The 15582-nt window shown below is 37.9% G+C and overlaps 1 protein-coding gene across 1 annotated transcript in view; it reads left to right on the top strand.

Moving 5' to 3' along the window:
• The window catches only part of LOC117388868 (potassium voltage-gated channel subfamily H member 7-like), a 96019-nt gene that overhangs the window by 37652 nt on the left and 42785 nt on the right, over positions 1-15582 (top strand). Inside the window, exons 4-6 of the mRNA XM_033986423.2 lie at positions 7027-7253; positions 7651-7870; positions 13809-14020. Of these exons, the coding sequence (XP_033842314.1) occupies positions 7027-7253; positions 7651-7870; positions 13809-14020 (659 nt within the window). The remainder of the gene's footprint in view (positions 1-7026; positions 7254-7650; positions 7871-13808; positions 14021-15582) is intronic.

Below are 15582 nucleotides of genomic sequence, written 5' to 3'. Positions count from 1 at the left end.
CAAAATGTATTTTCTTTTCAAATTTAACTGGTGCGGCTTATATTCAGGTGCGCTCAGTACTCAGAAATTTATGGTAGGTGGATGAAGTGTCTTGCCCAATGGCACAAAGATAATATAGGGCTTGAACAATAAACTTTTGGACTGGACCAAGTTTTGACATGGTTCCTGTTTAGAAGCTAACATGTTTTTGTGGTAGTTGAAATAAATATTAATGTCTTTCAGTCCTTGTTTAAAGGTTCTGTACCTGATTTTTTCCATGTATTTGTGTCTTGTATAAGCAGCTCTTAAGGTAGAAATAAAATATGGTACGTGCTACTTACATTATTGTCCAAGAATTAAGATGCGTGAGTTAGCCTGCTAGCTGTTGTTAGCTAAAACTCTGCACTGGTCTCTGAGAGTTATGAAAAGTGCTTATATGCTTGGAATGTTTTTTCATGGGGGCGACAGTGGCTCAGTGGTTAGAGTGTTGGTCCCCCAACCCAAAGGTTGGAGGAAGGTTGTGCGTGAATGATAGGTGGTGGTTGGAGGGGCCGATGGTGCCTTGCTCCCGTCAGTCTGCCCCAGGGCAGCTGTGGCTACAATAGTAGCTTACCATCACCAAGTGTGGAAATGAATGAATAATGACGATAGTGTAGCACTTTGAGAGGCTTTGACAAGCCTGTAAAACTCATTACAAGTGTAAGCCATTATTATTATTTCATGTTTTTATGATAATAACAATCAGGTACAACGCCTTTAAACCTAATATAGTCTTGTGCAGGTGCTGATACAATTCTGAGATGCCATTAGCTGTGAAAGGTTTGACAATTCCTTTAGTATTGTAAATATCATGATGTTTGTTTTTTTTCAATTAGTGATAAAGTTATGATATGTTTACACAATACCTCTACGGCTGTAGCGTAAACATCCCACTCCAAAACCTTCAGTGCATTTTGATGTGATCCGGAGCTACTTGGACATTGAGGGACTAATTATAGCAAAGAGCTGACAGTGGTCCATGAGCCCGCAGGTGTCATGGCGTCTGAGCTGGAGGTGAATAATCCCTCTCCCAGAACTGCCACCGGAGCAGACATCCAGTCCCACGGCTAACATGGCCCACGGCTGGCATCACACTCGCTAATGATAGATTAGTCTGCAGAAAATGTACGCTTGACTTTCTGATCAGCTATTTATATCACATACACTTTATGTCCCCAAACTTCCATTTTACCCCCGCACTAATTGGTTAGAGTTATTTTGGGGTTATACTTGCGCCAGTGGAAAGTGACGTTCTAGCTGCCAACTTCTGAGTAGTCAGAAAATACTTGGAGTTCACCGTACACTGCAAAAACAGAATTTCTTGACAATTGAAAAAACAACTTGAATACTGTTTTTTTTTATTTTTATCTTGATTTGAGGATTTTAATTTCTTTTTAGATGCTTTTATAGGTATAGATTTTTGTATTTGTTTCAATATGTTTACGTCAGTTCTGAAACGTTTGATTGCAGAAACATTGTCCAGATGACCACAGCTGAAACCACTCCTAGACGAATGAGGGATTACACCGTCTCCTTCTTATTTTAAGTTTAAATTTCCTAGTGCATTGATATCTTGAAATCAGGTAAAACAATTGGAAAAAAAAATCCTTGAAATAAAACAAAAATCAAATTCTTACTCATAACGTTTCTGGTGATGGGTCAGCCACCATTAATGTATAACTGCTTTAACAGAAAGTTCCACAGTATGGCATTAAAGGTGCTTTACCTTAAAAATGTGGGGAAAAAAAGAACTGGTTCATTTTTAACAGTTTACAGTCGTCCTAAGTTATTCTTCACTTACCTGATGCATTCCAAGCATCTTAATTATTTACTACGATGAGTTTATAACCAGCTACCCACTACCATGCTAACCACGCACTTCCTAATTATTAGGCAACAATACGCATTGGTAGATGTGAATGTAGATGTAGATGCAGGCAGTACATAGCAGACATAATTTGACTTAAAGAGCTGCTTATACAATATATCTGTAGTGGGGCAAGGGCATTTTGCTCAAATACATGAAAAATGGATATTTAAACTTACAGATCTTATATTTAGTGTATTAGACATCTGTGTGTTTCCTCAGTTGTCCAAGTATGAAAAAAATATATATATATATATTCTGTCAACTGGATAAACGTTTTTTGAGTGAAGACATTTCACTGCTCATCCAAGCGGCTTCTTCAGTTCTGGTCAGAATACTGGTGGACACTGCCTTTTATCTGTCTGAAGAGAGGCGCTAACAACAGTGAAACTAACACAACTATTTGTTTACAGTTTCCATTTATTAGCTAGGTCTATTGAACTACATTAAGTGTGAACTCTGCCTGAGTCATATTTAGAATAATCATTCAGGCCCCTAATGGGCGCCCTCACACCTGTTAGCATACTGGCTGTCACTTTTTTTTTTTTGCTATATTAGAGTTGTTTTAAAAGATAGGTATATTTGTATTACTAGTAATGTCATACAGTGGAACATTCCAAGCAAAGGAATTACAATTTAATTATCTGAATCCAGGTATTTCAAGTGTTGTTGCAGTGCAGATTCTGAAATAGCATTCTACCCAGCGCCTCTTCAGACAGTGCTTAACTTTCAGGCACCAGTCAATCTGTGCCTTATAAGCTCTGACACATACAGCTGATACACTATTGATTATCTGGTTACCATGGCAGCTGTCTTTACATGGGATTGATTGGTTTTTCAAATGATCCCCCTGTGTCTGGGGAAGAGTGGGGATGAAGAGCGGGAAAAAGAAGGGAATTGACAGACGTGACTAGCCTTAATTTAATGGCCAAAACTAGAAGATGGATCATATCATAACAATGGAGCTATATATGGTACCTCAATCTGTTGCTATAAAATTACCTTCTAATACAAAATTACATTGATCAATACAAAATAATATCTACAGTTCTTATGAAAGAGAGAGAGACATTGAGCAAATATAGATCTTATGAATTAAAGTTGCACTGCACAACATTTTTGTGGTGGTGCTGTCTCCTCACATTTCAAAATTCAAATTATGGCATTAAATGTTTCTTTCTAGCATTTATATTTCTCAAAAACTACATTATTTCCCAAAAATATATCAAAAAACATTAATTTGAGTCGTGTGGCCTTTTCATAGATCTGACTTTTAACTTGGAAATTAATATGCTTAATGCCATACTGTGAAACATTCAAGGCAAAGTAAGAGCAACATTGTCATGGACCCACCACCAGTAAAGTTACATAGTGCTCCTTTAAGGACAATTAAGAGTTAGCATTAGCAATTAGCATTTCGTTTTCTTATTGTACATTTTTTAACTGTACCATGTGAGAGTTCAGTGAGATAAGTTAATTAATACATGAATAATATGCATTTCAGATCATGTTTGCTGGAGGACGGTTTTGTCTACAGAATATTTTGATCTCTGCTGGACATTACATTACAAAAATAATTACAGCTTTCACAATTTGCTGATTATGACCCTTGAAACAGCCATTTTGATTTGATTTTAATTAATCATTCCGCTCTACCACAGTTGAAGTAAACCACCTTCTCCTAAGATGACGCTAGCGCACATATTAATGTTGTCACGATACTAAAATTTCTAACTTGATTTCAATAATAAGGAATAGACTCTATACTCCTGATACCACAATGACACAAAAAACATTCTTTCTTGAGACAACAGAATGTGATTTTCAACATTAAGTAGTAGTAGTTTTGTTTATATTACCATGTGGTGTATATCTATGTAATCCTTCAGTCTTCCAGACAGGTTCTATAGTGGTCCATGGGCATATGTGGTCTCATACAGTTCAAGATCATTCTAAAGCTATTCAGGAAAGGTTTATTTCTGTCCTGAGAATATGGCTTTTTAGTATTGATACCTGCTCAAATGTGCATCTCGTATTGATTCCTATCTGGTTTCTGATACTTCTAACAACCCTACCTCAGAGTCACCTTCGTAGCGGTGGGCCTGCCCTCTGTTTCCTCTGCCAGCTTAGGATGTCACCAGGCTCCTGTGTGGGAGACTTGTTGAGTGCTACAGCTCTATTGTCAGACGGTTGTAACATCAGCACATTTGCCCTGACAATGGGAACAGATGGCACTGACATTATGTAAGGAAGATGCTGAACCAAGCCCGCAGTCTCATAAGCGAACCTGGGGTCACTGTAGAGCTGTTAATGGACACGTAGCATTGTAGCTATAACTAATTCATGTTTTTGAAGTCGTATGGTATGAATAGAGTGATATGGACAGTGAGTTGAAAGGGTGCATGTGTTAGGTGAAGGAACACATGTTGTTGCCAGGGCGTCTTTGCATGTGGAGGTGCTGTGTGTTGAATATATGATAGCTGTAGTGTAAATATTAAGCTCAGTCTCCATTGTCAGGAAAGTTCAGTTATCCATGCGATTCAGAATGATTAATAATGAGGATCGTTACCATAGCAATTAACAATTTAAAGTAAAATATATCTTTTGAAGGGAAAAGTGTGGATGTATATGTATATAGAGGAAAGATCCAAGCTTCGACTAGTGTTAATATATTCCTTTTATATTTTTTATATTCAAGAAGTTAAAGGTGCACTATGTAACCTTTCCGGCGAGGGTCTGTTGCTTGCTTGTCTTGCTTGTCTCCATGGAGATGTTTCACCGTTTGGCATTTAACTTGTATATTTTGCTTGTAGTGTTTTTATTGCTCAAAAAACAACATGCATTCTCATGTCACTCCCTTCTCTCCATGGAGACAAGCAGGTGATGAATCTTTCCACCAGAAAGGTTACACAGTACACCTTTAATTTCACAGTGCAAAATTATGTTTGAATGTTGAAATATATTAAATATATCATCAAATCAGGTACATTGCACATTAAAAGAAATGTCAAAATGAACACAGAATGTCTCAGAATTGCATATGGCTCAGTAAAAACATTTACATTGTCTGTTCTTAAGTCTCCCCTCAGTCAAATTAACATGGAAGCTGGTAAACTATATTCTGTAGTCACAGCTGCCCATGAACTGATAGTTAGAGAAGTGGTTGTCAATTTTCACCCATGGCCCTTCCAGCCATCCATTTAAGATAAAAATTAATTGACTAATGGCTATAGGAACGGCAACATTTATTTCAAAGTTGTGCATTTTTCAACATCCAGTGACTTGTTAGCTGCACCTGACACTCCTGTTTTTGGAGCATGCGAACAGATGGCGCCCAGAAAAATAGGAAATAAACAAACCAAGTGGATTTAGGTTTGACAAGTGAATGAAAAAGTGATGTCAAAATCACTGCTATGTTTGATGCCTTACACATTCAATTTGTATCCCAATTTTCAGGTCAGCAATGTGAAGAATGAAGCTCTGATTTGAGCTGATTCTGTGTATTATTTTTTTAATTATTTGTTTGTTTGTTTGTTTTGTTTTTTGTTTTTTTTATTTTAACAAATTACAAACAATTACTTCACAGTTTAAATGTTGAAGCTATCCTGGATCAACCTATTCCTAAATCAAATGTCAAAAATAACCATTGGTGGGTTCAATGCTGCTTTCAGAGTTGTTTTGATTTGGTCCTTGATTGATCCTGGTTTAGTCCTGTAGACTTGGTTTGGTCGTGTTTTTGTCTTAGTTTATGGTTTAGTTTCGAGTTTAGTCCCTTTTGACGGAATCATGGATCTATTAAAATAACTGGAGCTTAGATAACTTAGAGCTGCTGCGAGTTTGATTAGTGGGCACTCATTGGTACTACAACAAAACAAAAAAATCCCTCCTGCCCAGTGAGGATTTTTCTCATAGAGTGCAATGTAATCACACATTGCTTGTGTTCGGCTGACAAGGCACCTACAACTTTCAAAAAAGTTGAATTTTATGGCAATTTTAATCTATTTTCAGATCATACACTTTTTCTCAACTCAAAAGTGTTTTGTTTTATGTCCGCTTTAGCTTAGCTCAAGCTCTGATTGGTTAGGGCGGTCACGTGGTACAACATGAACGACCGACCGTCGTGAACGAGCCGCCGGTTTAGAACATGGTTCAGAAGCACCCTGGAAACATAATTTATTATCTATTATTATTCCCTTGCCTCATTGGCGGCCACTCTACTTGTTCTCATTGAGCTAAGTCTCATTGGGTGAAGCTCAACTGCGCATGGTCAATGGGCAGGGCAGGACTGGATGTACCTAGCCGCTAAAGGCTAAAGTAGAGACATGCGGCACTAAGCACGGCCCACTGACTTCAATGGGCGGCCATGTTTAGGCCCCAGGGCTTGGACGGAACACATTTCTTGTAGTATTGCATGTGTGCCTGTGCAATTACATAAGAATTTTGGGCTTTATATCAAAAGTAAGATGTAGTGTGCTTAACCCCATAGAGACCAATTAAATGAGAAATAAGAAAGAACATGTGCTGTCCTCTTTGGCTTATCACTATATGAAAAATAATTCCCCAAATGATCAGGCACAGAATATTACAGTTAAATACTGTGCTCCAATTTAAAACAAAAGTTGTAAAAATAGTGTTTTACTGTAACTAGCTCTCAATTATATACTATAAATATACTGTAATGTGTCTATTTTAATTATGTTTTCAAGAATTTGCAGGGATAGATGCAGAATGAATTTACAACTGAACAGACAACCGATCAAATGTTTATAATGCTTTCCCACTTCTCATGTACAGTAGTGTATAAACCTAACCTACTATTATTAAGTAGGCTAACTTTTCCAGTAGGGGGTCCACCAACTGCTGGTTTCCATGGAGATGTCATTCCTTTGCCTGGAAATTTCCAGTATGGCAGTCATCTTTCCAGCATTTTTTTGGGTGTTTTCATTGCTCAAAAATACCTGTAAAATGCATTCTTACTGCGAGAGGGCATGCCTCTCCACAGATCTGACCTGTAACTTGACCTGGTGGCACCACCTACTTATATCCATGGAGTTAATGTTTAGTTTAATGCCATGCTGTTGAACAACAGAAAAGTCATTTTACTAAGTAAAACTGTAATATTTGTGTCCTTAAACACATAGGGAGGAGCCGATTCTTCCGATTCCGCCAGGCTGCTCTGAGTCTGATGAACACCAACAAGCAGTCTCTACCGCAGGAGGATCCCGACGCTGTAATGGTGGACTCTCCTAAGGACACGGACGACTGCCTGGCACTGCAAAGCTTCCCCTCCCCCACCAAGAGCATCTGCAGCCCCATGGAGGCCAACGACACGCACGCTCTTATCAGCTCCAGCCACCATTCCTCACAGGTACCAATGTCAAAAGGATTTAGTTGATAATCATGATTATCCAGGTATCCAGGTATCCACAATATTATCACAATGACAAAAACAAAAGTTTGTGAATCATACGTTTGGCGGTTAAATTTCCCATAGGTTTATGCCCCTGTGCTCGATTTGAAATTCTATAACACAGCACAACCTATTTTACAAACAAAATTAAGCCATTTTCATTCAGTCTACTCTCCAAAACATTAGATTTTCATTCAGAAAAATTTTAAAAACTGGTTATGTAGTAATATGAATGTATTATATAGTGGTAATGAAAGAAAATTCAGGATTTCAGTGTTTTCACAACCGTTGAGTTGTGATGTTTTTTCACAATAATTAACATAAAAATTGTGTATCATAACATCCCTCCTCCCAGGCCAGCATAGGGGGTCCCGAGCCGGTGGACCACTCCTCTCCTAAGCTCCTGTGGGACAAACTGTACCAGGTTGAGCCGCACCAGTCGTCCACGTCCCTGTCCAACACGTTTCCCCGGGGCAGTATCAGCAGCATGAGGAGGGCGTCCTCTGTGCATGAGATAGAAGGGTACAGCTGTAACTCCAAGAATGCAGTCCTCAGAGATCGACACACAAGTGAAGGTACGGCTCACTAATCATGGGTGTTTTTTATTAGGCATGTAACGATATTGACCAATGGCTTACAGCTTTCATAGAGCTGTTGCTATCACATAAAGACGCACGGGAGAGGGGCGAGTCAGATCCAAATGAATAAGTGAAAGTTTGGGTTAGGGAAGATTCAATACTAAACGACAGAGCCTGATGAGAAATACATGTGGCTTGAGTCTAAACTCAATTATTTCACTGGGACTACTTTTCTGTGCCTAAGGGGGGCCAGCTCTTCACCCCCTGGCCTCCTGGTATCACCACCAAATTGCAGGAAAGTGCAAACCGTTCCGGCACTCCAGTAATGGTGTCTAAATATGTGTCTACAGTATGTGTTTGCTTCTTTTTAGAGCCTCAGTTTTCGTCTGGTAACCGTAACAACAGTCGTCTGAAAGTCCAGCAGAAGGGGAGGAGTTGAGTGTGTGGATTCAGGGTGAGGCTGGGGTCTCTGGCCTGGGTCAGAACAGATGGGATGAGCCAGGGTCCAGTCATGACTGCCATGTGTTACTGCAAGCTGGGCTCTGCAAGACTATCCAAAGAGAGAGAGTAGTTGTAGAATTATGGTGTAACCAAGTACTTCAGAAAATATAGGAACACATAGTCGAGTATGAAATTATTCTTTTATTGATTTGACATAAAACGTTTTTAGGGCCTCAATGACAGCATCGTTGTCTTAGACTTGCAAGTTTATCTAATCCAACTATCGTACATAAAAAATTAAAGTCAACTAAAGAGATGAACAGTAAACCCAGTGTAGAAAAGGTTTTAAAGGACACTACACACTACTATAATCTACTGGTCTGAGGAGCTAGAATTTATACTGCCCTAAATTAGTGTTGTCATGATAATAAAATTACTACTATATTTGTTTGTTACTACTCAATACCGATTCCAATACTCATAATAAAAAAAAAATACATTTAAAAACTCATTGGTACAAAAGATTTATTTGAATATGACTTTTTTAGTATCAATACTTGCTCAAAAGACATGTTTTGTCAGAATTTAAGAACAGTCACACGTGGGTTTCAGATTTCTTCATCAGTTTCGATACTAGTATTAGTATTGATACTAGTATTAGTATCGATATTAGTTTTACTATTGATTAATATCTGATTTTCCATTATCTTGACAACCCTACCCTGACCTAGAGTAGTCCTACCCTAAGGAAGGAGTTATCACCTGAAACTGCTGTATTTGTTTACCTGCTAGCCTTGTTATGGATGAAAGTTCATGCCCAAAGATACGACAGCATGCTCTTGTTCTGCAAAAAAAAAAAAAAGTTCACATAGCTCATATTGCTATTGAGTAAGTAAACAACACACTGTATGCACGCATAATAGCAGGTGTTAAACAAGCCTTCATCAAATATTGAACAGTGGATCATAATTATTGTATTAATCCATCTGGTAAATGCCACATACATGCATTGGCCAGACTGGTGCTGTGTGCCCAGCCCTGATCCTTACCTCACTTCACTACCAGTATCACATGTCTCTGCTTTGTCTCCAGTTCAGACTTCATTTAGACCTGTCAAGTGTCAACCTCATGCAATATTAACCAATGCTAAGCATTTAATTACCATCAATAAGTTTTTTTTTTTGTTAGTGGCGGATCATATTACCATATTTCCAATTATCAGGCATATTTGCTCTTTTGTACAAGTAATTTCAGAAAGGGGGATGGCGCATGAATAAACTGTTAGAAGGCTGAACATGCTAATGGTGAAAGGGAGTCAAGTAAAGTGATCTTGTAAGCATTTAAGCATTTACTCCCTGATGAATAATGGAATCTGACAAAATCCTGTAGTTTCATGTTTGATTCATGTTTTTAGTAGTTTTTAAACAATGCTTGAGTAAAATTTTCAGGTATATATTTCAGAGAATGGGTGAGTCTCTAAGTGAAGTAGTTTTTCTTCAAATTTTCAGATCTCTTTTATGTTCATCTATCAGTCCAAAGGTTGTCCTTGGGCTAGACACTTCATCTGAAATGTTTCTGTATGAATGTAGTATGTGAATAAGTGCTTGATAGCGGTCAGACCTTGTTTACATCAGTCTACCCCAGGGCAAAGATGCCTACAGAAATCCAAACTGTTTCATATTACATATCTCTAATACTTGTATTTTAATTATTTGGATCAGGTAGGTAGATCAGAAAGTACTGTCATTTTTATTTATTTGTTTTTCTGGTAGAAAGTCTGGGAGCTGCTACTTGTGTCTATGGAGTTGTTAGTGCTTTGTTTAGACTGTTACGCAGTTTGGAATTAAAAGTATCTATTTAGCACTTAATTCATTATAGGTTTTCTTCTTATAGTCTAGATACCCAGAAAAACATGCATTCTTACTGTGAGAGGGCTCGCCTATCCATAGAGCTGAACACTACTTTGATTATTTTGCGAAAAAGTACAAGCATGAGATAGAGATCTTTTAATAACATACTGTGGAACATTCCAGGCAAGCAATAACATCTCCATGGAGACACACAGGTGGCAGACCCTCCACAATAAAAGTTGTAGTGTAGTACATCATTAATCTTGGGAATTTGTTCTTTACATTATGTTTTTGTATTTTTATTGACTTGTTTTTTTCTTCCCAATTGCCGTCTTTAGACAATGTCAGAGGTAATATCATAATCTCTATTTTGGAGCATGTTATTCAAGCTCGGCAATCAGTGTTGTTTCTGTTCCATTATGGGTGCATGGCCTAAGTGGACTTACTGTTCTTAATTATGGAGAATGCTGATATGGTTAAGTCCACTGTAGTTACTGTGTGTGCAGAAAGCCCCATGTGCATGATTGAAGTAGATAAGCCTGTTGTTTTTGAAAACCACTGCATGAAAATTACACTGTGTCATGTGACTGCATGGTTACATCACATATACCAGTGAACTGTGGAGACCAGAGTTTGTGCATTTTCAGGAAAATTTGAACAAAAAAAAGAATTGTCACCTGGTAATAGTTTTGTAAGGTTCATGTCATGCTATAAATGTTTACATTTAGGATGCCAATGTCATAAGGCTCGTCATGTTCATGTGTATGTCAGTGTATTGTTCAATAAATTAGAGAACATTTCATTTCTGTCAACTGGACAGAAGTTTTAGAGTGAAGCTGTTTCGCTGATCATTAAAGATGCTTCTTCAGTTTTGGTCAGATTACTGGTGGACACTGCCTTATATCTGTCTGAAGGGAGGAGCTAACTGAACTGAACACACCTATTTGTTTACAGTTTCTCTTTGTTTGCTACATGAAACCAGTAAAAAAGAGAGAGATGCCTGAAGTGATCACTGTTATATAGCCTCACTCAGGCACAGTTCACACTTACTGTAGCTCATTAGACCTAGCCAATACGCAAAGACTGTAAACAAATAGGTGTTAGTTTCAGTGTAGTCAGCTCCTCCCTTCAGATAAATATAAGGCAGTGTCCACTAGCAGTCTGACCTGAACTGAAGAAGCGAGTGTCAAAACGCAAGGACTCTAAAACTTTTGTCCAGTTGACATAATTTAATTTCCTTTTGCTATAATTTGAAGCGTGACATATTTCTACAGAAAATATTAAGATAAAAACCCTTTTGGACCAGATTTTAATGAAAAAAAGTTCACATAATTAACATGCAGTACCATATCATTGATATAGGTGTGTGTTCATTGCACTATATATTTATTACTGCTCATAATGTATTTATGGTTTATATAGAAAGAAGATTTGCATACTTTATGCATTCTGCATAAAGTATTATCAATATTACTGTTTATAGTACTTCCTATGTAAAGAGACACCACCAAAATGCTTTTTATTGCAACTACATTGCAGTTACTACCCCATCAATGATAACAGCAAACAGAAAAATATTGTGAAATGATTTTAGTTCACTACACTACACCTGCCAGCTCAGAACTCACCTCCAAAAATATTTATTTGCACTCAAGCACTACCTTGACTACTTTCTATCGGTGATGCAATTGTTATGAAATATGCATGAACTTGAAGCAATAGTTTGGCATTCAAATGTTAACATACAGTCACTATTGAATAAAACTAAAATATCAGGACAAGCCTTTTGCAGGCAGAGAGGTAGGGACAACTGAATACTTATATTCTTATATTCAGAGCAGGATCTAACCTTCAGACGGCCCTAAGCAAAATCTGACACTCGCCACTTCAGTGCCACTCGGGTTCACCTGCCACAACATGACGCACAGCAGGCGACATCCACCTAAATGTATTTGTGTATCTCACATCAGAAAATGTGAGATATTATAGACATTTCCCCTGTTTTCTAGTGCATTTTAATGTATTCAGGTTGGCTAAAATGTGATCACATTTAAGGATTTGTAATATTATAAAATGTTATGTAGTATTGCCACACTAAGCCCTTGAACACGCTCTAGAATGGTCACCAAATGAATACTTTCAAAATAACATTTTGATTTAGACCTACACATTATAAATAATATAGGCTCACTGTCTCGTTATTATAATGTGATTAGGACCTTATACAGTGCCATGAAAACTTTCACTTTAGTTTCACCTTGTGATCACATTATTTGTGTTGCAGGAAAACTTCAGATTAATGCTTGACTAATTAGGTGGCGATTAACTTATTCATATGCATTGGCTATAAAATTCACACAGATTTACGCATAGCCTGCCCTAGCGCAAAACTCATTAATTACACGCGAAAACATATGCGCTTTTGCAGTTTGTTCATGGGTCATTCACTCACCCAGCAAAGGCAAAACTTCTCTTGTTAACAACAGTAAGTAATCCACTGCAGTCCAAACTGCCTGAATTCTTGACATGAGCAAAGTTAAGGCAACAGGTAAGCGTGTATTAAACTTACATCATACTGTCCTAGTGTCCTCATGCTGTTGTTGAGATGTGTTTATGAGCGAGGGAGGAGGGAGGGGTGGAGGAACGGGATAATGTGTGCATAAAAGAAAGTGATATTTTTACTGAGAAGCAAAGCAGGGCCGTGTTTTGTCATAACTACATGTAGATTGACAGACATACATCAATGATAAAACTATCGGGCCTTATGCAAGTAACGTAGTCTGTGTATGTTTTACTGTACAAATATGTGCATAGCTGTTATCAATGTATCAGTCTCTTTACCCCACCCTGTTAAATGCTAAATAGTTGACCAAACTTCTTAGTACATATTATTTTTATAAGCCTTATAAAATCCTAAACTTTGCCAATTCAACAGTTTTTAATGAGCAAGCTACATTTATTCCGAGTATATTAGCAAGACAAATTCCCCATGCTTTAGTTTATAGCAATATTGTCATAGGGGTCAGATCACACAATTTTATTTATTTATTTATTTTTTGCTTTGTTTTGTTTTGTCATATTGCAGGTATACTAAATTCTTGACTTTTTTTTTTTTTTGTACTTTTTACTTCTACTTTTGGACATAACCTTACCTCAATCTAATCTAATCTGTGTATCTTCTAGGCCTAAATTCTGTTACAGTTTGATAACACCTCTTTAACCACCAACCATGCTCTCCTCTACTTTCTACTTAACTTTCTACTTTTGTTCATGACAAGACTAGGTTCCCTTTGACATAATATATGTGCAGTAAAGTGTACACTCAGGGGAATGCATATAGTGCTTGTGATTAACCCCTCCAGGTAGAATTGTCTATCTAAAAGGCTTGCGTCGCATCTCCAAGCTAATCCGCTAAATATTTCATTAGCCCTAATTAAAGTCTCCCAGTCAGGTACAGTTCAGAATGCTCTATTTACTTATCCTTAGCCACAAAAGCCTCACTCTAATGCATGTTTTAAGTGCACTTAGAGCTCGCTATTTCAACTCTCTTTTGACAATGTGTGTGCGTCATTATATTAAGCTAGTGGTTTATTTTTGAATATGCTAATAATAATAATAATGTGTTTTTATGCTGTACCTGGCAGGGCCTTTCAATCACGTCAAGTCAAGTCTGCTTGGTTCTACCTCGGATTCTAACATCAACAAGTACAGCACCATCAACAAAATTCCACTGATCGCTCTCAACTTCACCGAGACAACGGAGAAGAAGACGCACTCTCCGCCCACGTCCGAGAAACCCATCATAGCCCCCAAAGTCAAGGAGAGGACGCACAACGTGACAGAGAAAGTCACCCAGGTGAGACGAATTTGGTAGTGAAGTTGTTCTGTATAAACACTGGCTCATAGGTAATAGCAAAGTCTGTGCAGAAAGGCCCTTTTCAGACCATCTGAGTGTGAGGTGTGAATCTTAAACATATATTATGCAGTTTTAACATCTCATGTTTTATAACTTAAAATAATGGCTTTGTAAGGAACATGATTTTTCAGCTTGGGTGCTCCCCATACTCAAATCTGGTGTAGGCCTCCATCTCCTGGCAGCAGGGCATGGGGAAAACAAGTCTAGTGATGATTTATGGACTGACAAATTGCAGGGTCACTAGCTCTGACATAACAGTACTGGAAAATTTCAAGCAAACATGAATGGTATGGTTTTTTTTGTTGTTGTTGTTGTTTTTTAATGAGGGAGCAATGTTATAATATGTTTACAAGCTCAAAAAAAGTTAATTTTGCCAAATTGACTAACCGCCATGTCATACAGCCATTGTGCCAAATTTTGAAAAAAATTTGTAAGGAACATGGTTCAGTGTGAACTGTTGTGGCTACGCCCGTTTAGTCCCTTGTTAACCCACTCTGGTATTGGCAGTTGCTTCCACATTATTTCTATCCAACAATGTACCTAAATGTACAAAATGGATATTATTCTCTTTTTTCTGCCAAATAGCTGCTTTTACAATGCATGGTGCATCATGCTTTTTTTCAGAACTCAAAGAAATAAAAGTCCGCTACTGGGCCTTTAATCTTGGTGTTCAAAGGGACAGGCACTGAGGAAGACATTTTCCATAGGGCCTACGTGTATGCCATTTTAAGTTATAAAACATGAATTAGCCTATAAATTCAAACGTGTATAAAAACCTATTAAAACTCTCCTAATTACAGCGATAAATAAAAACAAGTTGCCATCTTTGCAGCTTATCTTTGTAGCTCTTTATATTTGTCACTTTTTGTTTTGTTGTCCACTTTGCAAGCTGCAGAAAGTGTTTTTTTTTTCTTCCCATGTTTAGAAAGACGACCTCAGGTGTTTTACTCAGTGTTTTGCTTTGAGGATGCCGATAAAAAGTCTTCATTGTGTCTTGGATTTTTTCCCCCAACTTTCTGTTTCAAAATCCTGTCTCTGAGCCAACAGGTACCCTCTAGACATCAAAGAAAGTTAATCCCCATGTTAGCTGTAAAAAATAGTATAATTACTCACATTTCTATGAATCAAAGTCAAGGGGAGACAGGTTTATTGAGGCAAATAGCCACTTTTGAGAGATGTGCTTAGTCAGGCACGCATCCTCACATATGCTACTCCTCCATTGTCTAGCTCCATCTCTCGCACAGACAAGACACAGATGGACAATGGTGGCAGTAACATTTTTATTCCGCTTGATGCCTGCTGTTCCCGTTGTGGAGCCTTGCATATCAAAACATGCATTCTCCCTGTTAGCTCCATCTGAGGACTAGCGTAGCGACAAGCATGTAGCACAGGGGGGTTTGGTAAAACCCCGGATTCTGACCTCTTTGCATATCAAAACATGCACTTTCACCCGGTTAGCTCTGTCTGAGGACTAGTATAGCAGCAAGCAGCTGGCATGGGGA

The sequence above is a fragment of the Periophthalmus magnuspinnatus genome, chromosome 21 (assembly GCF_009829125.3).
Source record: "Periophthalmus magnuspinnatus isolate fPerMag1 chromosome 21, fPerMag1.2.pri, whole genome shotgun sequence".
Classification (NCBI taxonomy): Eukaryota; Metazoa; Chordata; class Actinopteri; order Gobiiformes; family Gobiidae; genus Periophthalmus; species Periophthalmus magnuspinnatus.
This window is presented reverse-complemented; position numbering and strand designations above follow the sequence as displayed.